Genomic DNA, 27,428 nt, shown 5'->3' with positions numbered 1-27,428 from the left:
TCAGGGAACCAAGAAATGTAGCAGGACAAGCTGCAGACAAAATTCCTCAGACACCAGGTTAAAGGAGGAAGAGGTTTATTCAGCCGGGAGCGTCAGCAGACTTCTGTCTTAAGAGCCAAGCTCCCCGAAAAAGAAATTCTCAGCCTTGTTAAAGGCTTCCAACTTTAAGGGTCCACGTGAAAGGGTTGTGATAAATTGAGCAAGTGTGGGGAATGTGATCAGGGGCTATGTGCATCAGCTAACAGAACAGAAAGTTTTACAATGTTTTTTCATACAATGTCTGGAATTTACAGATAACACAAGTATTTTAGGTCAGAGGTTGATGTTATTATTATTATTACTTTTTTAAACTACCAGGGCTGGGTGGTGGTGCCAAGGTCTTCTGGCTATTTCTCTTACTTCTGTTTTTTCTAACTTTTTGCTTTCTCTCTTTCCTCCTGTCTTGTAAACCAGGCAAGGTGGTGGGAGGAGGGCAGCAGGAGTAGTAGTGGTCTCCTTCCTTACGGAGGCATCGAGTGAAGGCTGGGAGTGGGGATAGAGACCTTCCTTGCTATTCTGGGCCACAGAATATAACATTCCACTAATATTATAATATAGTATAATTGATGCAGTGATAGTTCCCCTCCCCACACCAGGATTCCCAGGGGCACTGCCCCACTCCTCCTCCTCAGGCTGGCCCTCAGCTGGGAGCTCATCCCTGCTGTGTGTCTCTAGCCTGGCGCCCTCTGGGCGTTGACTCCTTCTCTGTGGTCTGGGAGGAGATATCGAGGCCCCAAGGGAGGTGGTGGTGAAATCTCGCCTTGCAGTCTCCAGCCCGCCCAGAGCCAGAGTCAGGCATGAGGCCAAGGCAACTCCGCCTCCCGGGGGCTGGCCCTGCGTTGGACATTTCTTAACAGCAGGGCTGCCAGGCAGAGTGAGACAGCCAGGAGGAAGGGCAGCTTGGCAGAGCCTCAGGTACAGTATCCCGGGGAGGCTGGGGCTGTAGTGGGCCAGCAGTCAGGGCCAGAGTCCAGTTCAGCAACTGTGGGTTACAGGCAGCCCAGGCGGGCCTAGCCACAGGCAGCTGCACTCAGGGGCCGCCATGTTCTGGCTGAGCTCATCTGCCTGCCTGCTGGGGGAGAAAGCAGAAGGAGGAGAGGCAGGGCTGGGGAGTGGCAGCAAAGTCCCGGGCACCCCACTGGCTAGCAGGCAGCCTTCCGTTGTCCGAGCTGGGCTGCCACCGCCTCCTCTTCCTGGGATTCCCAGACACCCTCCAAGGGAACCAAGGGACCAGTTCTGGGCCCAGCTGCCCCAGGAAGGACTGTGCCCCCTTCCCTGCATGGGGTCAAGTATCTCTTCCAGCAGCAGCTGTTTCCTGGGCACCAGCCTGCACGCCCAGCACTGATGCGGGGACGTGGCGATGAATGACTCTGGGAAAGAATTGTTCTTAGCAATGGACTTTGTCAGGGTCCAAGGAAGGAGTAGCCAGCCAGCCCCGCCCTGCCTGCAGGAGGCCCTTCTCATCCCGGGAACTATGCCCCATCAGGGAACTATGCCCCATCAGGGAGCTATGCCCCATCAGGGAACTATGCCCCATCAGGGAACTATGCCCCATCAGGGAGCCGAGGCTGCTCAGCCGCTTTGTGGCCCAGGTTTGGGTCGGCCTAAGCCACAAACGCGGGGATGCACTGGTCCCTGGCTCCCCAGGGACCCCATGGAAGGGAGGGGCTGCCGAGCTTTGGGAGACCTCATGAAAATCCAGCTTAAGGCCATCAAAAGACAAAATGACAACACATTTAGTTATAGATCAAATTGGCTTCTATTCATGATTCGTGGATCTGGGCAGCCTCCATTCTACAAAATGGAATGAGAGTTCCCACCAGGCTGTGGCGGAACAGGGGGTTCGTGAGGCAAAAAGGAGGAAACAGAAAAGTAGGAAACACCAAGCTACCTAACACTGGATCGCTGCAGACACCATGTCGCTGCAGATGGCTTTTTTCTAAGGGTTAAGGCAGAGGGGACTTCCTGACAACGCCAGCCCAGGTGGACTGGAATCTCCCGCTTCCCGGAGAAACTTGTCTGTTGTTTTGGGCTCTATCTGCTTCCTTAAAGCTTCAGTTTGATGACGTGCTGTTTGGCATAAGTGCCTCCATTTTGGTTTGGTCTTGTCTGTTGGGGCCTAGTACAGGAACTCAGGTCAAAACCACAGCCTCTCATCATGTTTGTTTAAGGAAGTTAAACTGCAGGAGATCGGAATCGGAGACCCTGTGGTATTGGGCCTGTGGGTCCCCTGAAGCTGACCTGGTGATCTCCGCCTTCTGGCTGCCCTGATGGGGGTCCCCCCAGGCCCTCTACTCACCATGTTCAGTCCGTCTGTCACCACATCACTGTCCCCAGTTGGGTCTCAGGGTGATGTCCGTGTCTCCCCAGCACCCACCCTCGATCTAGGTCTCTTCAGGCCCCTGCCCCAGGGGCCGCCCCCAGCCCTCCTCTGTACATCCGTCTTCCGTGGACACTGAGCACTTCCCGGGCTCCCAGTGCTTGAATTCTCCCGACAGTTGTGTGGGGGCTACAGCCAGTGCCCCATTTTACAGATGGGAAAAGTGAATACAAAGAGGTCAAGCAACCTGCCCAAGGTATCCCCACTCACACATGGTTGCTGCAGTTTGAACCCAGGTCATTGGGCCCCCAGACCACACCTGTGCTGAGAGGATGCTCTTAGAAGGCCCAAGGTATAGATGAGGAAACTGAGGCAGGAAGAATGAGAGAACGGGCAGAGCCTCCATTTCCTTGGAATCCAACCCACTTGACAGGCCGGGGTGTGAACGAGCAGGGGGGTCTCTGCCCAGGAATGGTCCCTCAGCAGGACGGTCCCTGCTATGAGGTTGAGGGCAGCGGCTTGGCCAGCCGTTCACTCCCTGTGATATGTCGTCCCCGTTCCTCCCCACTCTGTTCCCAGAGCTTGTGGGCACCTGTGGTGAGCATCCAGGCTGGCATAGTGCCCAGCGTGCGGGCACCTGAGTATTGCTTTTAGAGGCCTGCGGCCTTGGGGGGAAGTGGCTGGTCCTGCCCCGGCCCTTAGGCCAGAGGAAACAGAGCCACTGTCTTCATTACCAAATGATGTGGCAACTCCCCCCTACCCCAGAAGCTGTAGGTCTGGGCCAGATGCGCCTCAACCTGTGATGGGGGGCCATGCCCCAGAGACCCCTGGGCCCATCAGCCCCGGACCTCAGTGGCTCAGCCCCAGGAGGCAAGAGGTGGTCTTAGACCCCACAACCCAAGCACTAGTGGAGAGTGGCAGCAGTGGTGAGGAGGGAGGCCAAGGAAATGGAATCCAAACAGCAAGACCTCCCCTCACTGGGCACCCCTCCCACAGCCGGCCTGCCGGAGTCCACCCGGCCCTGGGTCTACTGTCCAGGCCCCAACCCAGTGTCCCTTCCCCCAAGGACTTGGCTGCCCATCCCCAGGGGACTATGAGGGAGGTAGGAGCCCGGGTGGGTAGCCTTCTGCTCTTCTGGATTTGGGTTTTCCAGTGTGAGGAGCTGGGTGGCATCAGGCAAGCTCTGGCCCTCTCTGAGCCTCAGCCTCCATCTCCTGCAGTGGGGTGAACAGCGGCCCCTCAGTAGGCAGCCGTGGTGGTGAAATGAGTAAGGGCAGGCACGGGGATCACACGCAACTTCCTTATGACCTCACACTGTGGGAGAGGTGCCTTGGGGGTGGGCTTGGGGGCCGCCAGCCCAGTGCCTGATTCAGGAGTTCCCTATTCTGTGTGACCACAATGGCTGCCCGGCACCCTCGGTGGGTCACAGGCCCAGGATCCCCGGATCTCAGGCGGAAGGCAGCCTTGGCTTCTCCGCTTGCCAGGGTCCTGCCCAGCTCCCTGTCCCCTGCTGGGCACTCCCTGGGGGCCTCAGTCCAGAGTGAGTGACCCGTAGGGGCAATGCCAGGGCTGGCTGCCCTGTGGGAGAGATGTGTCCTGCGGCCCTGGTGAGTTGGTTTCAGTGTTGCTAGGAGGGTTCTGGAATGTTCCATGCAGAACTCCATCCCTTGCAGAGCTCCCGGCCCACAGCCCCCCATTCACATTACGTGCCTTGCATGTTTGTGGTTTCTGCAGAGATTCTTACAAAGGGCGAGAGAGGTGCAGGCGTGGTTTGCCTTTGACCATCGGCAGAAGTCTGAAGGTGAGAGTAGAATGGAAAATGACCCAGGAGAGTGCGGAGTTGGGGGAGATAAATATTTGCAGGCTACTTAGCAGAACACCCAGAGCTGACCTTTGTCGAGTACTTTCTGTGGGCACAACAGCAAACATTTTATGCAGCGTGATGTCATTTAATCCTCACAATGACACCAGGTGCCATTAGCATCCTCATTTCACAGATGAGGAAACTGAGGCAGAGAAGGTGAGTTACTTGCCCAAGGTCCCATAACCAGTAAGAGGCAGAGCCCGGAGATAGGCCTGATGGTGGCTCGAGAGGCTCGTTCTTGGCTCCTGGGTCTCAGTCCTGCTCCCGTGACGGGCCATCCCCTATGGGGACCATGGTGCCTGTCCTGTGTGCGGGCAGCTGCCCAGCTTCTCCCAGTCAGAGCAGGAAGATGGTGGGTTCAGCCTGCCTGTCCCCCGCCCCCCAATCACTCCAGCTGAGGGCTGGCCTGGGTCTCCCGACCAGGCTGTCAGCAGCACACTGGTCCAGCAGGGCCATCCTGCAGACCGAAGCAGGTGCCGCCTTCAAGGTGGCCACTTAATAATCACCCACAGCCTTGTGCTCACGGACGCTGGGCCCTGGGCTCGGAATGGACTGTGTGGTCTCATTAGCAGCTGGCAGGTGCCATCACCACACCAGTAACATGACAGGCTTTGAGCACTAGGTCTCAAATAAGTAGGCACAGAGGGGCCTGCTCCCAGTCTAATGAGGGGGAAGTAGGGGGGATGTGGACAGGGTTGGGAGGTGGGTAGAGTGTAACCAGACGTTTATCACATAGCAAAACTCAGAACGGTGGGGAGCAGAGTCAAGGGGCCACTGTGACAGTGGATGAGGGCATAATCTGGGTGGGCTGCCTGGAGGAAGCATCGACCAAACTGAGATCTGGAGGAAAGGGACTCAGAGAGGGAAGGAGGAAAGGGTCCCCTCATGTCCTTGGCACCAGGCCAAGGAATGAGTGTGCCAGAGCGCTCCTCCGATGAACTTCAAGTTTCAAGTAAACAGGCAGGGCTCGGGGGAATATCTAGGCCCCTACCCTGCCTGCCAGCCCTGGCTGGCACCAGCATGGAGGCAGGAACGCCCTCTCCCACCCCCGATCCTCTCCCCCACAGCTGTTTCCACCTCCCAGCACCACAGCCCCGGCGAGGTGGACAGCAGGGCCTCCAGGAGGCCCGAGGTGTTCTCCCTCTTCCTGCAGAAGCTAAGGCACAGGGAGAGGAGGCTATTGCCCACTGGCCTGGCCTCCCTGGGCAGTGCCCCCAGGCTGGGGACAGGGGAAGATGGAGAATTCTGTGTCTGGAGTGCTCCCAGGTGGTGGCCATGGTGGCAGTGGGTGGGATACCCCCTCTACTCATCAAGCTCCTGCTTACCTCATTCAGGCTGGCAGGGGTGAGGCCGCCCCGCCTCCAGGAGGGGCATCAGGGCAGGGCAGAGGCCATGGCTTGGGGTTAATTTCTGTGCGGCAGGAAGAAGTGTGGCACTCTGCCTGCTGCTCACCCTCAGGGGGCTGTGGTGGAGCAGCTGTCCCCAAGCCCACATCCAGTCCTTCAGCTGCCTCCAGGTCCATGGCAGCGGGGAGTGATGCGAGGGGCTTCATGTGTGTCTGGGAGTGTTCACTGTTGGGGGTAAGGGGTCGCAGGCAGCCTCAGTCCCCGTGGGGCCATCTGAGTAGGTCCCTGTGTGTGTGTGAGGTAGAGGTGTCTGCAAGCCCCTGTGGGTGCAGGCAGGTCAGGGGTGCCCAGACCCTGGGGCGGCTGGGTGGTGCCCGTGAAGGAGGGGCAGCCCTGGCCACCCAGTTCATGCCACCCCATCTGGCAGGATGGACCCCTTTGAGGACACGCTGCGGCGGCTGCGGGAGGCCTTCCACACGGGGCGTACGCGGTCGGCTGAGTTCCGGGCTGCGCAGCTCCGAGGCCTGGGCCGCTTCCTGCAAGAAAACAAGCAGCTTCTGCATGACGCGCTGGCCCAGGACCTGCACAAGGTGGGCTGGGGTTGGGGGTATGAGAGGGTGCACCAGGGGCAGGGGGGCATGGAGGGCAGCTGGGAGAGAGGAGGATGAAGGCAGCTGAGCCCTCCATGAAGGGGAGTTGAAAGCAGCTCCTCCCCTAGGCCAGAGCTGCTCTTGCACATTCATCCAGTCATTCATTTCTGTATTCACGTAGCAACTACTTGCTGAGCACCTACTATGTGCCAGGTACTACGTGCCAGGTACTGTTCTAGGCTCTGGATATATATCAGAGAATAAAACAAAGTTCCCATACCTATGAAGCTGACCTGTCAGAGACAATAAAACAGCAAATAAATAATTGCACAGCGAGGTCGGGCGTGGTGGCTCACGCCTGTAGTCCCAGCACTTTGGGAGGCCGAGGTGGGCAGATCACTTGAGGCCAGGAGTTCAAGACCAGCCTGACCAACATGGCAAAACCCCGTCTCTGCTAACAATACAAAAATTACCTGGATGTGGTGGTGGGCGCCTGTCATCCCAGCTACTCGGGAGGTTGAGGCATGAAAATCGCTTGAACCTGGGAGGTGGAGGTTGCAGTGAGCCAAGGTCACATCACTGCACTCTCTAGCCTGGGCAACACAGTGAGACTCTATCTCAAAAATAATAATAAAAATAATAATTACACAGCTTGTTGGGTTGAAATATGTGCCCTGGAGACACACCCAGGGTGAAGGGGAGAGAGGGGGCCAGGATCAGGGTGCTGTTTTATATGTGAGGGTCAGGGAAGGTTTCTCTGAGGGAGGGGCCTTAGAGCAGAGACATGAAGATGGAGGGGGAGGCTCCCCATGGGCGCTGGGGAGATGGCAGCAGGCACAGCATGTGCAAAGGCCCTGAGGCAGGAGGTGCTGGGCGTTTCCGCTTGAGGAGCAACCAGGAGGCCAGCATGGCTGTGGGGAGTGGGAGAGAAAGAGACAACAAAGAGGAGGCCTGGGGCATGGGCCACACTAGGTGGGCCTCATAGGCTATGCGGCCTTGGGCTTCTCTCTGGGTACAGCAGGCATCATGGCCTCTGTCTGGACCCTGAAGGCCTGGGGCCCCTCTTGGGTGGAAGCCAGCTGTAGCCCTGGCCTTGCCCCTGGTTCGCTGAGTGACCTCAGGCAGGGCATCCCCTTCTCCTGGGCTTCGCTGGTCCTCTGGCCCATCCAGCACCCCCCTCTGCCCTGACCCGGGAGAGCCTGCACCCCATAACCTCAGGCAGGGAGACAGCCTGGCCCTGGTGTCCCTGACCTGTTCTCCAGTGGCCTGCAGCCTGCTGACTGGCTGATCTCTCCTCCCTTGGGGTGCAGAGGGCAGGGCGCACTGGCTAGCCGAGAGCAGGACAATGTCCCCATTGATTTGGGTCTCCTCACTCCTGCTTAGAAGCCTGACAGTGGCCCTGGCCTCTGGGCTGTGGGAACTGACAGCATTTACCTAAGGGTGGCTGTGCCTGTGTCCCCTGCAGACCAATCTCCACCCTGCTCTTTGGGAGGCCAAGGTGGGAGGATTGCTTAAGGCCAGGAGTTCAAGACCCACCTGGGCAACATAGCAAGACACTATCTCTGCAAAAAATCAAAAAATAAACTTTTTTTACATTAAAAGAAAACCTAAGTCAGATCCCATCCCTGCTCTTCTCAGGAGTCCCTTGCCCAGCCGCCTGGCCCCCTCACCTTGCCCACTCCTCTTCTTGCTAAACAGGAGCAGAGCAAGCTCACAGCCACCTCAGGGCCTTTGCAGCTGCCAGGGGCTCTGCCCACAGTATGCCGCCTCCCAGTACCCACGACTTGCTCCTTCCTTGCCTTCAGGTCACTGCTCAAATGTGACCGCCTGCCTGGAGACCTGTACTGGCCACTTTGTAAAAACAGCACACACACAAGTGCTCATGTGGATGTATACATGTGCGCACCTGTGCACAGCCACACGCTCCAGCAGTCTCCACCCCTACCCTGCTCCGTGCTTTCCCTAGCACAGTCACATCCTAATGGAGCTGTCAGTGTTTTCACCTTCACATGGACCGACTACCCCTGCAAGTTCGGCCCCAGGGCAGGTCCCTCTGTTTTGCACAGAGACAGCACCTCAGACAGGAAGCACGCACTGAACATGGAGTGAGTGAGTGAATGAACGAATGAAAATGAATGAATGAGTTGTGGAAGCAGGTCCTGCCTGGAGGAGGCTGTACCCTCCTGCTGACTCTGGGAATCCTGGCCCACCCCGACCCCACCCACTTCCCGCAGTCGGCCTTCGAGTCGGAGCTGTCTGAGGTTGCCATCAGCCAGGGCGAGATCACCCTGGCCCTCAGGAACCTCCGGGCCTGGATGAAGGACGAGCGTGTGCCCAGAAACCTGGTGAGCTGGTCGGGCTGAGGCGGGCGGGGGCTCAGGGGATATTTGCTCCCACAGGGTGGCCCCTCTGGATGGAGCTGGCTGCCAAGGGGTCGGGGTGCTGAGCACTTAATTTCATCCCCGGCTCCCCGCCCAGGCCACACAGCTGGACTCCGCCTTCATCCGGAAGGAGCCCTTTGGCCTGGTCCTCATCATTGCACCCTGGAACTATCCCCTGAACCTGACGCTGGTGCCCCTCGTGGGTGCCCTCGCTGCAGGTGAGAGCTGGGCCTGCCCCTTCCGGCCACCCTTCCGCGCTCGGGGTCTCAGGGCCACCCATGGATCCCAGGAGGACATGGGGGAACTGGCCCAGGTGACAAAGAAGACTGTCTGGTCCACCGTACCCGGGCTGTGTGGCCCTGGGCCCATCATGTCACCTTTCTGAACCAGGTTCTGCATCTGAAAGTGGGTGAGGCCGATGCCTGCCCTGCAGGTGTATGGAGACCAAGAGCGGGCTACGCCTCCCCCAGCTCTCTCCCTGCGCTGCCCTGCAGGGAACTGCGTGGTGCTGAAGCCATCAGAGATTAGCAAGAGCATCGAGAAGGTCCTGGCTGAAGTGCTGCCCCGATACCTGGACGAGGTGAGCAGGGCTGCCAGGCAGGTGGAGTGGGAACAGGCAGAGCTCAAGGGCTGGGCAGCCCCTGACATGGAAGGGCCTGTCGGTCAGACCCAAGTCCCCGCCTCAATTCTGCCTCTTCTGAGTTGTGTAAACTTGACCGAGTCACCGCCCCTCTCAGCCTCACTTTCCCTCTGAGGAGCAGCGAGGGCAGCCTGTTGCCAGGGGTCCCGTGTCTGCCTCCACCTGGCCCTGGCATCAGTCCCTCCAGCGCCACCCGGACTCCAAGCTGGGCCTGCAGGGCAGGGTCCAGGCAGGGCGGGCTCCTCCCTGGGCTCTTGGAGCTGGGGTCCCAGAGGGAGCCTCACCCATCCCGTCTTGCAGAGCTGCTTTGCCGTGGTGCTGGGGGGGCCCCAGGAGACGGGGCAGCTGCTGGAGCATAGGTTCGACTACATCTTCTTCACAGGTGAGGCCGGGATGAGGGTCGGGACAGGCTGGGGTCGGGGAGGACAGCCCCATGCTCAGGGGTCCTGTCCCTAAATCTGGGAGTCCACAAGGGAGACTGAATCCTCCTCTCTCTGGACCAGGCTGGGAGCAGTCCTGGATCCCCAGACCCCTTAGGAAGGGATGGAGTCCCACGTCCAGGGCCAGCCCACCGTGCCAACCACAGCCTCAGGAACCATAGCCTCTGCCCCCACTGCCCCCAGACCCTCATATGTGACCCCACTGCCGCCAGGCTCTTAGACACCACCCTACTGGTGCCCACAGCCCTGTCTGCAGGCAGATGAGGGACTAGGCTTCAGCTTCCTGCCCAGGGTCACCCTTGTGGCCAGGATGGGGACAGGCTGGAATGTGCACACAAGCCCTTGGTGAAATCCATGCCAGAGGTCACTCCTTTTTTTTGTGTGTGACAGAGCCTTGCTCTGTCACCCAGGCAGTGGCACAATCTTGGCACAATCTTGGCTCACTGTAACCCCTGCGCCTCCCAGGTTCAAGTGATGCTTATGCCTCAGCTTCCCAAGTAGCTGGGATGACAGGCATGTTCCACCACGCCCGGCTAATGTTTTGTATTTTTAGTAAAGACAGGATCTCACTATGTTGCCCAGGCTGGTCTCGAACTCTTGGCCTCAACCAGTCCTCCTGCCTTGGCCTCCTAAATTGCAGTGATCACAGGCATGAGCCACCACAAAAACTCAGCCTCGAGTTTTTGAGCTAGTGAGGGGCAGAGAGAGGGGGAGGAAGACAGTGGTGCTGGCAGGCGAGTCTGTGCCTTGCAGGTCAAGGCAGTCATGGGGAAGGGCCTGGCAGGATTGACCAGGCCACCTCCCAGCAAAGACAGAAGGAGCCCCAGAAGGAACCACAGAGCCCAGGAAGCACTGTGCCCAGGACGGGGCAGGGGTGAGAGTAGAGAAGGGACAGTGGCTCCTGCTGGCTTTAATCCTTGACCACAAGGGGGAGAAATGCCAGGGCCATCCCCACAGATGGAGCAGGGTGGTCCGCGAGTCAGGTCTGGAGAGGAGGCCTTGAAGCCCAGACAGGGCTAGGGCAGAGAAGGCTGAGTGCATGGGGAGACTGCTGGGCTCTCAGAGGCCAGCACAGAGGAGAGGTGAGGCCGAGCCAGGCAGGACATGTGGACGCCTGCATTGGCCTGGGCCAGTCCACCTCAAGGGTCAGAAAGAAAGGGCTGGGCATGTGGCAGAACTTCCAGGTTTAGGTTTAGAGAAGAGAGACCTGAATGCTGCAGACAGAGCTGGATTCCAGCCTTGGTTGATCAGGTATCCCTGAAGTTTCCAAAGGAGATGGAGGGGTTCCGTGCAGCATTTTGCAAAGAGTCCCCTGCAGGGTAAGCCAGGGTCAGAAGCAGAGGCGGGAGGAGCCAAGGGGTTTGGCTCAGGAGGGGGACCCTGGGGGCCAATAGCGGCCATGCACCATTCCCTCCTGAGACTCTGTGCTTAGGGGCTGGTCCTGGTGAAGGATGAGCAGGGCCCTGGGCTGCAGTGAGGAACAAGGAAAGGCCAGGCGAGGGATGGTGCCTGCTGACTCCAACACCTCTCCAGGGAGGAGCGGGGCCCTGGGCTGGGCCATCCCGCCTGGCCCAGGTCACTGAACGGTCACTCTGGTTTCCTTCCACACCCAGGGAGCCCTCGTGTGGGCAAGATTGTCATGACCGCTGCCGCCAAGCACCTGACACCTGTCACCCTGGAGCTGGGGGGCAAGAACCCCTGCTACGTGGACGACAACTGCGACCCCCAGACCGTGGCCAACCGCGTGGCCTGGTTCCGCTACTTCAACGCCGGCCAGACCTGCGTGGCCCCCGACTACGTCCTGTGCAGCCCCGAGATGCAGGAGAGGCTGCTGCCCGCCCTGCAGAGCACCATCACCCGTTTCTATGGCGACGACCCCCAGAGCTCCCCAAACCTGGGCCGCATCATCAACCAGAAACAGTTCCAGCGGCTGCGGGCACTGCTGGGCTGCGGCCATGTGGCCATTGGGGGCCAGAGTGACGAGAGCGATCGCTACATCGGTGAGTCCTGCTGCCCCTACCACAGCCCACCTGGGCCAAGATCCCTCCTCACGGGAGTGCCCATGGCTAGGCCACGAGTCTGGACCCGCACCTGAAAGCCGGCCCCACTGTCAGAGCCCAGCCTTGAGCCACGGCTCCAGTGCCATGACTCCGTCTCTGTGCTTCTGAGCCTGTGGCCCCACAAGGCTAAACTCTGGTCCCTCAGTCCTGGATTCGCTGAGTTCGGATCCCAGGGCTCCAGGGCCCAGCGTGCTAAGATGAACTCCCATCCCACCACTGGCTGTCCTGAAAGGCCACAACCTCAGATTCTCCGAGCCCAGGATCCCCAGGTTCTGAACTCTGATGGCCCCATCCTGAGCCCCCCAGTCTCCTGGGCCGTACGGCTCAGCAGCTCATGGGACACTGTGGCTCCAATATTCTGGGGTGCTGTCGCCTCATGAACCCCAAGGTTCTAAGAATCCCATCACCCCTGACTGTGAGACCAAGGTTGGGGGATTCTCTGGGCCCCACAGGTCCTGAGCAGGCTGGGGAAGACCTAGGGTCCCTTCTTGGGGGCTGTGGGGAGACTTTCTTCCCTAAACAATCCGAAGCCTGAAGCAATGGGAAGTCAGACCTTGGGATCCTGGCCTGGAGCCCTGGCCCGTGGCCCTGTCCCCATCTCTACCCCCAGCCCTGGGTGCTGTCCTGACTGTGGCTCCGGGGCTGAGCGGTCTTTGGTGCCCGGCAGCCCCTACGGTGCTGGTGGATGTGCAGGAGACGGAGCTGGTGATGCAGGAGGAGATCTTCGGGCCCATCCTGCCCATCCTGAACGTGCGGAGTGTGGACGAGGCCATCGAGTTCATCAACAGGCGGGAGAAGCCCCTGGCCCTGTACGCCTTCTCCAACAGCAGCCAGGTGGGGGTGCGGCCGGGCTGGGCAGGGTCAGGAACTTGCAGTGGCCAGTGCAAGTGGTGGCAGCAGAGGGGCCACCAAAATCCAGTGGCTTCAGGACTTTGGAATGGTGGTCCTCTTGGCTCTGTCTCTGCCCACTCTCCTGGAAGCAGCTGAGCCTCACCCACCCCAACCCTGTCCCCAGTCCGGGCGCCACTCTCCTAGGCCTTCAGTGGGTGGCTTCCCGGGGTCTTCTCTAGGGTCCAGTGTTTCTTCTGGTCAGCCCCTGCCTTTGTTCTTCCTTACACATTGGAGCCTGGTGGCCACATGACCCCTCATGCCTGGCTCTGAAGGAACAGGCAACATGTCAGGGATGACCCAAAGGTGCAGGTCCGAGAATGAGCCCTGATCCCCCACCCCTGCTCAAGCTGCAGAGGCAGCCTGGGAGGCCCAAGGGTGGAGACGTCAGAGTAAAAAACACCAGGAGGTACCAGCAATCCCTACCCACCCCCCCGTCCCTCAGCCGGTTCCTCGATTCCTCCACTTGAATCCCTTTTTTTTTTTTTTTTTTTTTTTGAGATGGAGTCTCACTCTATTGCCCAGCTTGGAGTGCAGTAGCACAATCTCAGCTCACTGCAACCTCTGCCTCCCGGGTTCAAGCGATTCTCCTGCCTCAGCCTCCTGTGTAGCTGGGGTAGCAAGTGTGTGCCACTATGCCCGGCTAACTTTTTGTATTTTTAGTAGAGATGGGGTTTCCCCACGTTGGCCAGGCTAGTCTTCAACTGCTGACCTCAGGTGATCCACCTGCCTTGGCCTCCCAAAGTGCTGGGATTACAGGCATGAGCCACCGTGCCCAGCCACTTGAACTTTTTTTAAATAAACTTTGTATTGGGAAATACTTTTAGATTTACAGAAAAGTTGCCAAAATGGTACAGAGTTCCCATGTACCCCACACCTAACTTCCCCCGTTTAATGGTGCTTAGATGGGTCAAAACTAAAAAAGTGATGGCAGGGCTGGGCGCGGTGGCTCACACCTGGAATCCCAGCATTTGGGAGGTCGAGGTGGGAGGATTGCTTGAGCCCAGGAGTTTGAGACCAGCCCTGGCAATATAGCAAAACCCCGTCTCTGTGAAGCCTTTTTTTAACATTAGTTGCGAATAGTGGCACACACCTATAGTGCCAGCTGCTCAGGAGGCTGAGGGGGAAGGATCTCCTAACCAAAAAAAAAAAAAAAAAAGTGACAGCAGTGCTTTGCTATTAATGCCAGTGTCCCACCTTGCATTAATAAGCCTCTCAGCTTGAGGAGTGCTGGACAAGTCTCCTGTAGAACATCTCCAGCCTCAGCTCGTCTGGTGTATTTCTCATGATTAAAGAAGGGTTACCGGTTTTAGGAGAGAATCCCACAGAGATGAACCTGCCTCTCACACCACATCAGGGGCACCTGAGATGCACATGTGGCTAGTGAGGGGGAGCCTTCACTACCGGGTTAGGGCGGTGTCTGCCAGGGTCTCCCTGGGAAGTTACTGTTGTTTTTTTATTATTCGGAAGCAAGTCTCTAAGGCTACCCCACCCTCACCAGGTGGGGGTAATTAAGCTCTATGCTGGTCTATCATAGTGTTAGTGATTATCTAGTTATTTTATACATCCTTTTCTTATTCCGTGTGTGGTTTGGTGGAATTCTGTTGTATTGCCCTTTGATAGCTTTCTCTTCCTCCTTCGTATGATTGTTTTATAGAGCCTGCGAGTTTTGTATTTTTGTGTGTATTATGGCAAATATCAACTTGTTTTCATGTGAAGATTCCTTTGAGCATTTCTTGCAGGACTGCTGTAGTCGTGGTAAATTTCCCCAGCCTTTGCTTGTCTGGGAAAGGCTTTATTTCTTCTTCATCTATGCAGCGTAGTCTTAGCTGGATACAGTATTCTTGGCTAGCGGCAGTATCTACATCTATTTCCTGGAATTCTGTAAGAGATTCATCTCTTGAATTGTTTATTTAGGTCAGTACGGACTCAGGTATATTTATTTGACTCCAGGGGCTGTAATCCAAGGTCGTGTGGTTTGTCGGAGGCTCCGGCTCAGAAGCCCATGTAAGGTGTCCCAGCCTCTTGGGTTGTGACCACCTCCTTCCCCTCTGGTGCTACAAGCAGCTCCAGGCTCATCTTGTATCTTCCCTGCTCCAACTCCAGAAGTAGCCATTCCTCCAAGGAGCCCTGCTTCATCTGGATACTTTTACCTTTAGAAACCTCTACAGAGGCTTTTTGGCAGTGGAGTCATCTGGCTTCAAACTTTTCTGACCACCCAGCACTGCTCCCAGGACACAGAGTCACACCTAAGACACAAGTCACGCACAAGGTGGCTTGCCCGTACTACTTGGGACGCCCTCTGCTGCCTTCTGCTCCATCTCCTCCATCTGCTGCCACTGCCACTGTGGGTAACGCTAGTCTCATGCCATGAAGTGACGTCTGAATCCACTGGGGGGGAGTCCACTTTCCCCACATCAGGCAAGCCCTGACCCAGCTGTGATCAGAGGCTCGTAGTGATTGCAACTAAATATATTGAAGTTTTTGTGCAGCAACAATTTAGTGTCTACCAATCTTTTTTTCCTTTCAGTCTTCAAATAAGCCTACAGATTGAGGAAGAAGGTCCTTTATTAAGTCAAGCAACAGCCATGCTTCTGTTTCTAAAGTGCAAATCTGACCACATCATTATGTCTTCATGTCTCTGTGCTCACACCACACAGCCCTTCAGCCGCCACTCTGTCTGGGGTACCCTCTTTGCCTGAACAACTTCTGTCCCTCCCAGTTCCTCCACTCAGCAGGCACATGACACCCCTCCCCTAGGATGCCTCCCTGCTGTCCAGCACTGCACTGCTGCCACTGCACCCTCCATGTCCCCAAGCAACACTGGGTTTCCTGCCCCTACCCCCAGACCTAAAAGTCTTTGCCCCCAGCACGGACCACACATGAGCAGATGTCCAGGAAACATGTCCCAAGTTGGAAGCTCCATGAGGGGCTGCTACACAACCCCTTGCCCCACCTGTACCATCACAGGCCCTTCAGCTGACATGGTGGCCTCAGACCCTTTCTGAGGCAAGATCAGTGTCACAGAGTCCAGCATGGAACAGGCTCTGGGTCCTGAGGATCCTGCTGGGGCTCAAGGTGGCCTCACGCACATCCTGTTCTCTCCCAGGTGGTCAAGCGGCTGCTGACCCAGACCAGCAGCGGGGGCTTCTGTGGGAACGACGGCTTCATGCACATGACCCTGGCCAGCCTGCCTTTTGGAGGAGTGGGTAGGTGCCTGCTACCCTGCCCTTCTGTTACCATTTGGTCAAATTGCAATAGTGTTACCTGCATACATTCCCGCCAAAGCACCCCAGCCCCACCTCGGTGTAGAGGGACAGGCAAGGAGGCCTCACCCCAGAACCTGCATACTGCTCCCCACCCCAGAGGTTCTGAGTCCAACCTGGGCAACATAGTGAGACACCATATCAAAAAAATAAAAAGTCTGCGGTGGAACCTTCTAGACCATCTCTGCACGGACACACAATTTAGTGAATGTTTTAAAATACCACACAACCATGATCACACTGCCCACTGCGCTGCTATCTGCTCTTCTCCCCAACTGCACGACCTGGCATCTGCTCCTCAGCAGCAATGCCGCCTGCGTCCTTTGCTCCAGGGCGGCCGCTCCTCTAACCCCGTCCCCCGTTCAGCTCTCAGTACCACACCTCCCCACCCTGAGAGGCCCAGATGAGTGTCAATCCTCCACTCCCCAGAGCACCCCCGATGCCACTGTAGAGTCCTGGCCTCTGAGTCAGGAAGCCTCAGAGATGGTCCCAGCAATGCGCCTGTGGCCCAGGTGACGCCTCCCCCTCTGAGTCCACCTCCTCCTCAGTGAACAGTAGGCCCCGGGCAGGTGACAGGCAGCCCTGCCACCCATCCACACTCAGCACCAGAGTGAACGATGGCAGGGCCAGGCAAGCTGCCTCAGGTGGGTCCACGCCCTTCCTGGAGGGCAGCCAGGGCCATGACAGTGCCTGTGCTGCTGTCCTGGCTTGGCTCGAGTTTGGGCGGCTACCCCCGACTCCACCTAGCTGCCTCCCCAGCCCCAGCCTCCTCAACTCGCCTCCCCTGCCCCGGAGGAGAGCTGGGGCTGTCTGTGGGCACATCTGACCCTGCTGCTCCCTCAGGAAAGCCTCCCCCAGCTCCCAGGCCCCCGAGCCGGCCCTTCCTGGTGGCCATGGCCCCAGCCCGGCTTCCCCACCTGCTGCTCCCACAGCCTGAGCTCTGCCCAGCTCCCTCACACACCACGTGGCTCCCACCTCTAAGGCTCCCCAAGCCTGGGTCTCTCTTGCCCCCACCCACCCTCTTCCTCTCATTAACTGCATATCCCTGGAGCTCACTCACTGCAGGAAGCCCCCGCATCCAACCCCTCACCACCCAGGCTGTGCCCTGGACGCCCTGGCCTGGGGCCTCGTCTACCTCTCGACCTCGACGCTGAGGAGAGCTCATTGCACACAGCACCTACTGGGTCCAGGGGTCTCAATATCCCCTCAATTCCCACCACAACCCTAGGAGGGAGGTGCCTTGTCACCCCACAGCAGAGGAGACAGGCACAGTCCAAAGTGACACAGATTGTTTGCAGCAGGGCCAGGATTTAACCCCAGGCAGTCTGACTCTGGAATCCATGCCCTTGACCACTGTCTGCCTATCTTGCCTGGCACCTGGTGCCCCCAAGGCTTACTGAGCTGGTGCCAAGCTTGGGGCTAAGCCCTTTACCCACAGTGCCTCATGATCAGCCCACTGGACAGATGGAGAAACTGAGGCTCAGAGGGGTGAAGTAGCCCACCTAGGCCCCACTGTCTGTGACTGGGAGACCCCCAGGGCCTGACCACCTGTGTTCTGTGCCACTGTACAGGTGCCAGCGGGATGGGCCAGTACCACGGCAAGTTCTCCTTTGACACCTTCTCCCACCATCGCGCCTGCCTCCTGCGCAGACCGGGGATGGAGAAGCTGAACGACCTCCGCTACCCGCCGCATTCACCGCGCCGCCTGAGGGTGCTGCTGGTGGCCATGGAGGCCCGAGGCTGCAGCTGCACACTGCTCTGAGCCCTTCCCCCGGCCCAGGCCTGAGACCACCATGACCGCTGTTGCCTGCAGCTGGTGGAGATGGGGCCTGGGCTCCAGGGCCCTAGGAGGAAAAGGATTGCCAAGGCTCCAGGGCACTCCTCAAAGCAGCGCCTGCCTCCTCCCTCTTGGGTCTTCCCTCTCCCTGCCTCAGCCTCCTCCCTCAGCCGCTCCCAACTACGAGAGCCGAGGCAGGAGGCGTGGGAAACAGTGCAGTGACCCACTCCCTGCCCCCACACCAACCACCCATGTTCAAGAGAAGAGGACAGACACGGCGCCTCTAAGCCACCCGTCTCCTGTGGAGCAGGTGGCCGAGGGGCCCTGGCATCTGACTCAGGCCACACCATGGAATCACTGCATCCAAGGCCATCTCTGCCCTCTGAGTCTCAGTTTCCCCATTTGTTCAGTGGAGAGAATTAACCAAGTCCCACTTTTGAACAAGTTGATGATTCTGAAACCGGCCCAATTTCCTAACAAGCTGGATGCTTGAGAAACCTACATTTGGACAATGACAGGCAGCTCCCACAGCCTGCCGGCCACCTCCTCTTCCTTGGCTCCTGCTTTCTTTTCAGACGATGTCAACCTACAACTTTAGTCAGGGAGGGGGACAGGGATGGACCTGAGTTTCATCTCCTGTCTCTCTGGCTGATGTCACCTGAATAAAGCCTTCTTCCCTGGCAATACTTATATCTCGGTGATTTGCCTTCTGTGCAGCTAGCAACAGGACTCTGGACCAAGCCCCTGGTGTTGGGTAACAATTCTGTAATGATGCAGGATTTCCTCAATCCACGCAGGAATCCACGCAGGAATCGCCTGGCGAAGGGCCGGGGTCAGGTGTGGGCCACCATCCCGAGACCTCCCTTCTCTCCAGGGCCAGCCCCTCTCCTCTGAGCACCTGCTGACCAGCCCAAAGCCCTCTCCACTCCTCAGCCTGAACTTCCCCAGAGTCTCCCTGGGGCCCACAAGTCCTTTGGAGGCTCGGGCATCCGCATGCAAATCCCAAACCACTGTCCCCTTTGCACACACTGAGGCTTCCCTTGTCCTCATCCTGGTCTACCGTGCATGTCCTTCCTCTGCATGGGCATGGGACATGCCCTCTGTCTCCTTCCCTTCCTGGCCTGCCCGACTCCTACCCACTCTCAGTGCAGACCCTCCCACCACACACACATACAGGCAGACTGGGGGCATCCCCGGGTCCCTCTACCACAGCATTCCTGGGGAGGGGCCCGGTGTGGTGGCTCACACCTGTAATCCCAGCACTTTGTGAGGCCAAGACAGGAGGATCGCCTGAGTCCAGGAGTTCCAGACCAGCCTGGGCAACATGGCGAGACCCCGTCTCTACAAAAAATACAAAAATTAGCCGGGCCTGGTGGTGGCAGGTGTCTGTGGTCCCAGTTGCTCGGGAAGCTGAGATGGGAGGATCACCCGAGCCTAGGAGGTCGAGGCTGCAGTGAGCCGAGATCGCACCATTGCATTCCAGCCTGAGCCACAGAGCCAGACTGTTTCCAAAAAAAAAAAATTCGCGAGGAGGAAACACAGGCTGGTTGAGTACGGGAGTCATACGGATCAGGTGGATCAGGCGGCCGCACACCGCAGCTCTACGGCCCGGGAACGTTACTAAATATTCCCATGCCTCAGTTTCCCGCCTTAACGTGATAACACGTTACTCTAGTTTCTCCACACAGGGCTGCTGTGAGGATTAAAGGAGGCCGCGTGGGTAGAGCATCTCGTCGCCATTACCGTCATCACACGCCCCCCACCCAGACTCGATGGACCCCGTCTCTGCACCCAGGGCGAACGCAAACGCTTTCTAAACCACGCCCCGGATGTCCCGCCTCCAGCGACTCGGAAGTCTTCATTTATTGGCCTCCCCAACCAACATGGCGGCCCCTACGAACGTCAAGCGCCGCTCTGTCCTAGCCAATCAAAAGAAAGATATTTATGAATCCCGCCTCTTTCAGTAGCCTTATTGGCCAATCAGACCACACCATGGAGCATCAATACAGAAAAAGGGGAGCCGGCCGGCCCAATGGTAGCGTCCTAGAGTGTAGGCTCCGCCTCCCGATTGACTGGCCTGCTCCGCAAGGCAAGTAGCGGCGGCGCTTCAAGGTGGGTGTTCATGTCTTGTCCGCGAAAGCCGGGCCTGGGCAGTGTGGCGTCGGGGGCGAGTGTGGTGTCCCCGTTGGCGCCGCCAGCTCTGCCTGGGTTTCCCCTCGGCTCACTCAGGACCCGCGGCCTACGTGTCCTTCAGGTGCAGCGGGGAGCCCGCTCTCAGGGCGCATGCGCCGGCCGCTGTACGCCCTCGGCCTCGATGGGGTGGGAGATCACTGGGAAGGTCGGAGAAGATGCCGGGTTGGGTCCCTGGAACTACAGTCAGTGGTCCAAAGGAGTGGGCCTGTTAGGGGGTCACAGGTAGTGGGAGGAGCGCTTATGAGCTCCGACTGAATGCCGGGCTCTGGGCTCTGGGGTGCCCTTGGCATGTATGGGCTCCCTTTATTCCCAAGATCACCAGCCCCCAACCCACTTCATAGGTGAGAAGACGGAGGCCAGGTCACGTCACCTGCCCAAGGTCACGCGGGAGGCTGGTGGACAGTTCCGGGAGGGCCTTGAAGCTGGGGAAAGGAATGTGGTACCGAGGACTGACTGTTCAGGCCTTGAAGGGTTTCCAGCAGGGCAGGGCTGGGTTCCGATCCTCTACGCACCTCCTTATCGTGTGACTTCCGAGGAGTCACTTTTTTTGCTTTTTTTTTTTGAGACGAGGTCTCACTCTGTCGCCCAGGTTGGAGGGCAATGGTGTGGTCTGGGCTTACTGCAGCTTCTGCCTCCCGAGTTCAAACGATTCTCCTACCTCAACTTCCCGAGGAGCTGGGATTATAGGCGCCCGTCACCACGCTTGGCTAATTTTTTTTTTTTTTTTGGTAGGGATCGGGTTCCACCATGTTGGCCAGGCTGGTCTTGAACTCCTGACCTCAGGTGATCCACCTGCCTCAGCCTCCCAAAGTGCTGGGATTATAGGCGTGAGCCACCACCCCCAGCCCTGGCGAGTCACTCAGCAAACTGAGCCCCAGCGCCTTATTGGTGCCTCCCTCGTGGAGTCCTTGTAAGGATAGGATGGCAGTGCATGTGACCCCCTGGGCACGGTGTCTGGGGTAGAGAGCTAGCAAAGTTAACTCTCAGTGCATGCTGGTAGGGGCTGGTAATGTTGTTTTTGGTCAGATTTGGGGAGGATGAAGGGAGGAGCAGAAAGATGGGAGACAGGATCTCTGGGAGGGAGAAAGGAAGGATGGATTTAAAAGCTTTCTTAGGTGAGGCAGAACTTGGAGTCCACAGAAACTGAATTGTAGCTCAGCTGAGCTGGATCAGGTGGAAAGCTGGGAGGCGCTGGGAACAGGAAAGCCATCTGTGCCTCTGACAGCAATGGGGTATGAGTAGAGGGCAAAGTGACACATGGGTCTCCAGTAGAGGCTTGGGATCCCTGCTGTGCCAGTCTCAGAAGAGGATGGTACTTGGGCACACCCCACTCTCCATCCCTGTTTATGCCCCCAGATGCGCTGCCTGACCATGCCCATGCTGCTGCGGGCCCTGGCCCAGGCTGCACATGCAGGTAGGACCAAGGAAGCCTTTGCTGGGGGTAGGGGAGCCCAGTCTCCTGGCATGAGGTCACGCCCCTCTTTTTGCAGGACCTCCTGGTGGCCGGACCCTCCACAGCAGTGCAGTGGCAGCCACTTACAGTGAGTACCTGGGTGGCCTCTAGCCTGACTGGTCCTGCCAGAGGTGGGAAGAGACCTGAGTTCCAGTCCTGGCTTTGTCAGGGGCGTTCTTCTCTGAGCCGGTTTCCACTCTTAAAATGATTATGATGAAGGAGACTAATTCCCAGGGACAGGGTCCATCATTGCCGGAGTTAGCACGTGTGATCTCAGAGCTCCCTGGGTGTGATGGGGAGGGGGTTGCCAGGTGTGAGCCATGGGTACCTGTGCCAGTCCCTGGTGAAGGTAAAGGCTCAAGCCCCCCACTTCCCCCATTGATTCCTCTTTCAAGCCCTGTTGGGCAGGGGTGCCTCTGGGCTCAAATGGCCACTCAAGCACAGGGAAAGGTAGGCAAGGATGGGCTCAGGCCAGAGGCAGCCTCCAGGGTCCTTGCTGAGGCTGGGGAGAGGTGTGGTGAGTGTACGGCCCCTTTGGAGCCCAGCAGTTGCACCTGGAGGTGAGGGCCAGGCCTCCTCTCCTGGAGACTCCAGGGAGACAGTGTGCGAGGCCCCTGCCACGGCCTCCCTGCCCGCCTCTTTGCAGAGTATGTGAACATGCAGGAGCCTAAGATGGACATGAAGTCAGTGACTAACCGGGCAGCCCGGACCCTGCTGTGGACTGAGCTCTTCCGAGGTGCGTCCTGGGCAGGAGGGGACAGGGCAAGTGCCGGCTGGGCACAGATGCATGGGGGAGGAGCGTGCCCCTGCCCACCAAACCCATGCTGCCCACAGGCTTGGGCATGACCCTGAGCTACCTGTTCCGGGAACCCGCCACCATCAACTACCCGTTCGAGAAGGGCCCGCTGAGCCCTCGCTTCCGTGGGGAGCACGCACTGCGCCGGTACCCATCCGGGGAGGAGCGCTGCATTGCCTGCAAGCTCTGCGAGGCCGTCTGCCCCGCCCAGGTGAGCCCACGCCCCAACCGACCACCAGGCCAGCCCCTGCCACTGGGAGAGGGAGGCAGGCAGCCCTAGGCCCAAACCCTGGCCCCTGCTTGATGTGTGTCCCCAGGGCAGTCCCTTTCCCTCTCTGAGCCACTTCCCTCGTGAATGGGATGATGAGGTCTTGTTGCCGGAGCAGAGTCAGTGAGTTGGCAGAGTGCAGCTTCCAGCCTTGGGCAGGTGCCTGATGCACACAGGTTCCCCCTTGGGGTCTGGCCAGGGGTGTGACCCCCGGGCCTATGAGCCATGGGGTAGCACCTGAGGCCGTCAACGCCTCCCCGGATATAGCCACCGTGTCCGGGGTCCTGCTTGTGTGCCTGTTGCAGCTTCCCTTCCCCAGTGGCTGCTCCCCTGAGGCCCGGCTTTCCGTTCTCTTAGTGGGTCTCGTGCTTACCAGCGGGGGCCAGGCCTGTCAGCACAGGAACAATATGACTCGGTCAGAGCTCTGGTCAGACCCCTGTGTGTGCCTGGCAGGAGCCCCGGCAGCCGCCATCGCTACTTCCTGTGCGCACAGCAACCCCTCCCAGTGTTCTGTGACTCGGGTGGCTCCTGTTCAAGTCCTAGTTTGTCCCCTGGAGCACTCCCAGGTCCTCCAGGCCATGAGCTGCGTCCCTGATGTCTCTACTCCAGCCACAGACTGGGAGCGCATAGGAGTGTCCCCAAACAGCAGTCACGATGGTCACGGCCGTGGCTTCCACATAGTGAGTGCTGTCCACAGACAGACGTGGCACTGTGCCACGTGTGTGACTCACAGCCTCTCCTGTAACCTCAACAACCAGTCGAGGAGGTAGAGGTTATTGTCCGCATCTTTATAAGCACTAAAGGATGAGCCTGCCAGCCACAGGTCCCACTGTGAGTTGTGGGCACTACATTTCTGGGATGGGGGCATAGGAGAGTCCTTGCCAGGCACCTTCGAAGGTCCTCCCAGCCAGCCCCTCTCCCAGCGGGCTGCCCTTGAGTTAGGGCTGTGTCCCCCCACTTGCTGTGTAGCTTTGGGGAGTCCCTCAACCTCTCGGAACCTTGTTTTTCTCACCCATCAAATGGAGAGAAGTAGATTTAAGGCACAGGATCGCAACCAGCAGTGCAGGTGTTCTCGGCGGCGCTGCAGGTTCAGTTCCAGAGCATTGGGGTAAAGTGAGTCACACGGATGTTCTGGTGTTCCAGTGCATTTAAAAGTTAGATTTAGACCGGGCACAGTGGCTCATGCCTGTAATCCCAGCACTTTGAGAAGCCGAGGTGGTGGATCACTTGAGGTCAAGAGTTTGAGAGCATCCTGGCCAACATGGTGAAACCCCATCTCTACTAAAAATGCTAAAATTAGCCAGGCCTGGTGGCAGGTGCCTGTAATCTCAGCTACTTTGGAGACTGAGGCACGATAATCACTTGAACCAGGAGGCAGGGTTTGCAGTGAGCCAAGATCGCAAAAAAAAAAAAAAAAAAAATTAGGGCTGGGTGCGGTGGCTCACACCTGTAATCCCAGCACTTTGGGAGGCCAAGGCGGGCGGATCACAAGGTCAGGAATTCAAGACCAGCCTGGCCAACGTGGTGAAACCCCGTCTCTAGTAAAAATAACAAAAATTAGCCGGGCGTAGTGGTGCACACCTGTAGTCCCAGCTACTTGAGAGGCTGAAGCAGGAGAATTGCTTGAACCTGGGAGGCGGAGGTTGCAGTGAGCTATGATTGCACCACCGCACTTCATCCTGGGCCACAGAGTGAGACTTCATCTCAAAAAACAACAACAACAAAGAATTTACACTACTGTAGGCTGTGAAGTATCTAAAATACAATGTATATACCTTAATTAAAAATAGGGGCCAGGCACAGTGGCTCACACCTCTAGTCCCAGCACTTTGGGAGGTCAAGATGAGTGGATTACTTGAACCCTGGAGTTTGAGACCAGCCTGGGCAACATGGCAAAACCCTGACTCAACAACAACAAATACAAAAAATTAGCCCCTGTATTCCCAGGTACTTGGGAGACTGAGGTGGGAGGATCGCTCGAGCCTGGGAGGTCGAGGCTGCGGTGCGCTCTGAGCTGCATCACTGCACTCCAGCCTGGGTGACAGGGCGAGAGTCTGTCTCAAGACAAAAGCCAAAAGCAACAACAAAATCTTCATTCCTACAAAGGGCTGACCCAGAGATGAGAAGCAAGCACGTGGCTGGTAAAATGACGCCAGTGAGCTTGCTTTATGCAGGGTTGCCCCAAACCTTCAGTTTGTAAAATTCACAGTATCTGGAAAGCTCGGTGAGGTGAGGCGGGACTGTAAGCCAGCCCCTGTTGCAAGGTGAGACCCTCAGGGCAGGGGGCGCTACACTGAACGCAGTGAACAGCCCCCTCGTGAGAGTGGGGTTCTTGGCAGATGACGCCAGCAGCTGACAAACAGGCAAAGCAGGCCAGGCGCGGTGGCTCACACTTGTAATCCCAGCACTTTGGGAGGCCAAGGCAAGTGGATCACGAGGTCAAGAGATCGAGACCATCCTGGCCAACATAGTGAAACCCCGTCTTTACTAAAAATACAAAAATTGAGCTGGGTGTGGTGGTGCACACCTGTAGTCCCAGCTACTCAGGAGGCTGAGGCAGGAGAATTACTTGAATCGGGAAGGCTGAGGTTGCAGTGAGCCGAGATTGTGCTACTGCACTCTAGCCTGGCAACAGAGCGAGACTCTATCTCAAAAAAAGATAAAAATAAAAATAAAAAATAAAACCAGCAGAGGCTCTGTCTCAAAAAAAGATAAAAATAAAATTAAAAAATAAAACCAGCATGGCAGAGACGCCAGCAGGGCACATGCTGAGGAGACAGGCGCCAACGGCAGAGGTGCAGGGCGGCCTCTTAACTGGAGTCAGGGAGGCCTCTGAGGGGAGAGGGCTTCTGGCAGACACCAAGGGTGGGGATGAGCAGTGACCGGGGTCCTGGGGGCTGGGATGTGACAGGGCAGCGCAGCAGTGTCTGGTGGCCCCTCCCATAGGCCATCACCATCGAGGCTGAGCCAAGAGCTGATGGCAGCCGCCGGACCACCCGCTATGACATCGACATGACCAAGTGTATCTACTGCGGCTTCTGCCAGGAGGCTTGCCCCGTGGATGCCATCGTCGAGGTGCGTGAGGCCCCTGGGTGGGAGGGGGGCTGAGGCTCCTCAGCGGGGCCTAACCACTGTCCCTGTACCCCACCTGCAGGGCCCCAACTTTGAGTTCTCCACGGAGACGCATGAGGAGCTGCTGTACAACAAGGAGAAGCTGCTCAACAATGGGGACAAGTGGGAGGCCGAGATTGCCGCCAACATCCAGGCTGACTACCTGTACCGGTGACGCCCCACCGGCCACAACCCCTGCTGCCCAATAAAACTGCTCCAACCCCACGGCCTCTTGTCTTGACTCTGGTGGTCCAGGGTGGGGCCATCCCCAGCCTGCCTGAGGCCTGTGATGCCTCCAGCTGGACTAGGTAGCCACCTAGTCTTTATGCTCTCTGGGGTCCTGCTGCCCCAGCCCTGCCTTCCTGTGGACTCCAGGGCCCCACCAGGCCCTCATGGCTGGGCCACAGGCTGCAGCATCACTATCACCCTGCTTCTTCCTGGGTGTCTTCCCCAAGGCCCAGCAATGCCAGAGGTCACCACGGTCCTGCCGTTCCCACTGTCCCAGCTGTCCCGGCTGGGGCCTGGGCCTCCTGTCTCCCAAGAGCCATCCACTTCTAAGACCCTTAGGACTTGGAGCATCCCAAGGCCTCAGGCTGAAGAACAGCAAGTGGCAGAAACTCTGGCCGGGGCGTCCTTGCTGGGGGTAGGAGGAAGCCTGCTTGGGGTGACAGTCACGCGAGGGTGACACAGGCCCTGCTGGCCCTGAGCTGGCCTTGCCTCCAGCCACATCCTCTTTCTTCCGTATGTTCCCCAGGCCAGGCTGCTGGTCCGGCAGCTGCTCACCAGTTCCTGCTTTGCAGGCCCAGTGACGTGGTGGGGTTCCCTCCAGGGTCACACACGAGCCCCTTGCCCACATAATGGCCAAAAGCAGCCCACTTTAACTTGTGCTAAGTACTGTGGAAGGATTTCACTTCATTTGCAATGAGGAAACCAGCTCTGAGAGGTGAAGAGGCTTGCTCAGGGCCATGGAGCACACATCCCGTAATAAAATTCAGTTCACAGACCTTGAACCCCCGTCCCCCATCATTTCCAAAAGTGCTTTTTACAAAGCACTACTTTGTAAAAACCTGCTTGGAAAGAAGTTTCCTCGCCCAGTGAGTTTGGGAAATGCTCCAGCTGCTGTCTGCCTGCTGGCAGGTACTGCATGGTAGACATTCAAGGCTCTGAGAAGGCCTGCAGCAAAAAAACCAGCCTCTCCCAGCCCATTTCCAGGAAGCCTTTTCTCAGGTCTAACACCTGGGCCTCCTTCCTAGGCCAGGCATTGCCATCTAATGCCAAAGTGGCCGGGCCCCTGCTTGGGCCCCACAGCCTGTGGCACTGGTGTGAGAAGTAACTGCAGGCGTCGAGGGGAAGCCTGGAGCCCAGGAAGTGTCCACAGGTCCGGCTCACGGCTCATCTTGGCCACTGATGAAAACAGGCGCTCTTTCCAAAGCCAAGGCAGGCGCAGGACTCCTGAATCCCTGCAGGTTTAGCTGTTCCCAGACATAACCGCTGCGAGAGCGCGGCATGGAGCCTGTAGCTGCGCACGGAGTACTTCTATTCCAAGCGGGTCAGACTTCCCAGCTCACCGCTGGTTCTTTCCCTTAACCGTGGCTTCCCAGGCACTGCTCTGCTGAGACCCACTAGAGCTGTCTGGTTGTATCAGGCCCCGCCCCTGTCAGAACAGGCCTATGACCCCCAACAAGTCCCCCAATTTTCTGAGGAACCACAGCTGAGCTTGGCTGTGACTCGGTTTCCAGCCCGGCTCTGGGGCTCCATTTGTCCACCCCTGCCGCAGCCCCTCAGGCCTTTGCTCACTGTGTGGGGCTTAGGCATTGCCAGAGCTGAAGGGCCCCTGGCCTCCAGTGGGAATGCCCCAGGCCTGTCCAAAGTGCAGGCAGCTGGATGGTCGTGAGTCCCAGCTTCCAGGCGCTAGGACCTCATGATGCCCGTGGTGCTGACTTGGAGCAAGGTCACAGTGACAACCCCGGCTGCAGCTGCCGGTAGAGCTGACAGC

General features: G+C 57.9%; 3 protein-coding genes across 8 annotated transcripts; all 3 read left to right on the top strand.

Annotated features, from left to right (window-relative positions):
- Positions 1-817: 817 nt before the first annotated feature.
- Positions 818-18,295, top strand: ALDH3B1 (aldehyde dehydrogenase 3 family member B1). Of its 5 annotated transcripts, XM_010366317.2 has the most exons (11): positions 846-954; positions 4,094-4,160; positions 5,997-6,159; positions 8,394-8,504; positions 8,638-8,758; positions 9,011-9,120; positions 9,481-9,562; positions 11,234-11,620; positions 12,348-12,514; positions 15,678-15,777; positions 17,406-18,295. In XM_010366317.2, the coding sequence occupies exons 3-11, from the start codon at positions 5,998-6,000 to the stop codon at positions 17,594-17,596; spliced, it is 1,431 nt and encodes a 476-aa protein (XP_010364619.2). In that variant the 5' UTR covers positions 846-954; positions 4,094-4,160; position 5,997; the 3' UTR covers positions 17,597-18,295. The 5 variants fall into 5 exon arrangements, with proteins under 5 accessions (XP_010364620.2, XP_010364618.2, XP_030773207.1 ...); XM_010366318.2 differs by lacking the exon at positions 4,094-4,160 and having other exon boundaries at positions 818-954; positions 9,035-9,120; XM_010366316.2 differs by lacking the exon at positions 4,094-4,160 and having other exon boundaries at positions 818-954.
- A 1,312-nt stretch (positions 18,296-19,607) lies between these two features.
- NDUFS8 (NADH:ubiquinone oxidoreductase core subunit S8) lies at positions 19,608-25,660 on the top strand. Of its 2 annotated transcripts, none has more exons than XM_010366315.2 (7): positions 19,608-19,723; positions 21,161-21,218; positions 21,295-21,345; positions 21,904-21,993; positions 22,092-22,264; positions 25,268-25,396; positions 25,476-25,660. In XM_010366315.2, the coding sequence occupies exons 2-7, from the start codon at positions 21,161-21,163 to the stop codon at positions 25,605-25,607; spliced, it is 633 nt and encodes a 210-aa protein (XP_010364617.1). In that variant the 5' UTR covers positions 19,608-19,723; the 3' UTR covers positions 25,608-25,660. The 2 variants fall into 2 exon arrangements, with proteins under 2 accessions (XP_010364617.1, XP_030773204.1); XM_030917344.1 differs by lacking the exon at positions 19,608-19,723 and adding an exon at positions 19,943-20,145.
- Positions 22,329-23,566, top strand: LOC115893484. The gene has a single exon (XM_030917346.1). The coding sequence runs from the start codon at positions 22,540-22,542 to the stop codon at positions 23,089-23,091; it is 552 nt and encodes a 183-aa protein (XP_030773206.1). The 5' UTR covers positions 22,329-22,539; the 3' UTR covers positions 23,092-23,566.
- Positions 25,661-27,428: the final 1,768 nt, after the last annotated feature.

Source organism: Rhinopithecus roxellana, chromosome 15 (assembly GCF_007565055.1).
Source record: "Rhinopithecus roxellana isolate Shanxi Qingling chromosome 15, ASM756505v1, whole genome shotgun sequence".
In the NCBI taxonomy this organism is placed as follows: Eukaryota; Metazoa; Chordata; class Mammalia; order Primates; family Cercopithecidae; genus Rhinopithecus; species Rhinopithecus roxellana.
This window is presented reverse-complemented; position numbering and strand designations above follow the sequence as displayed.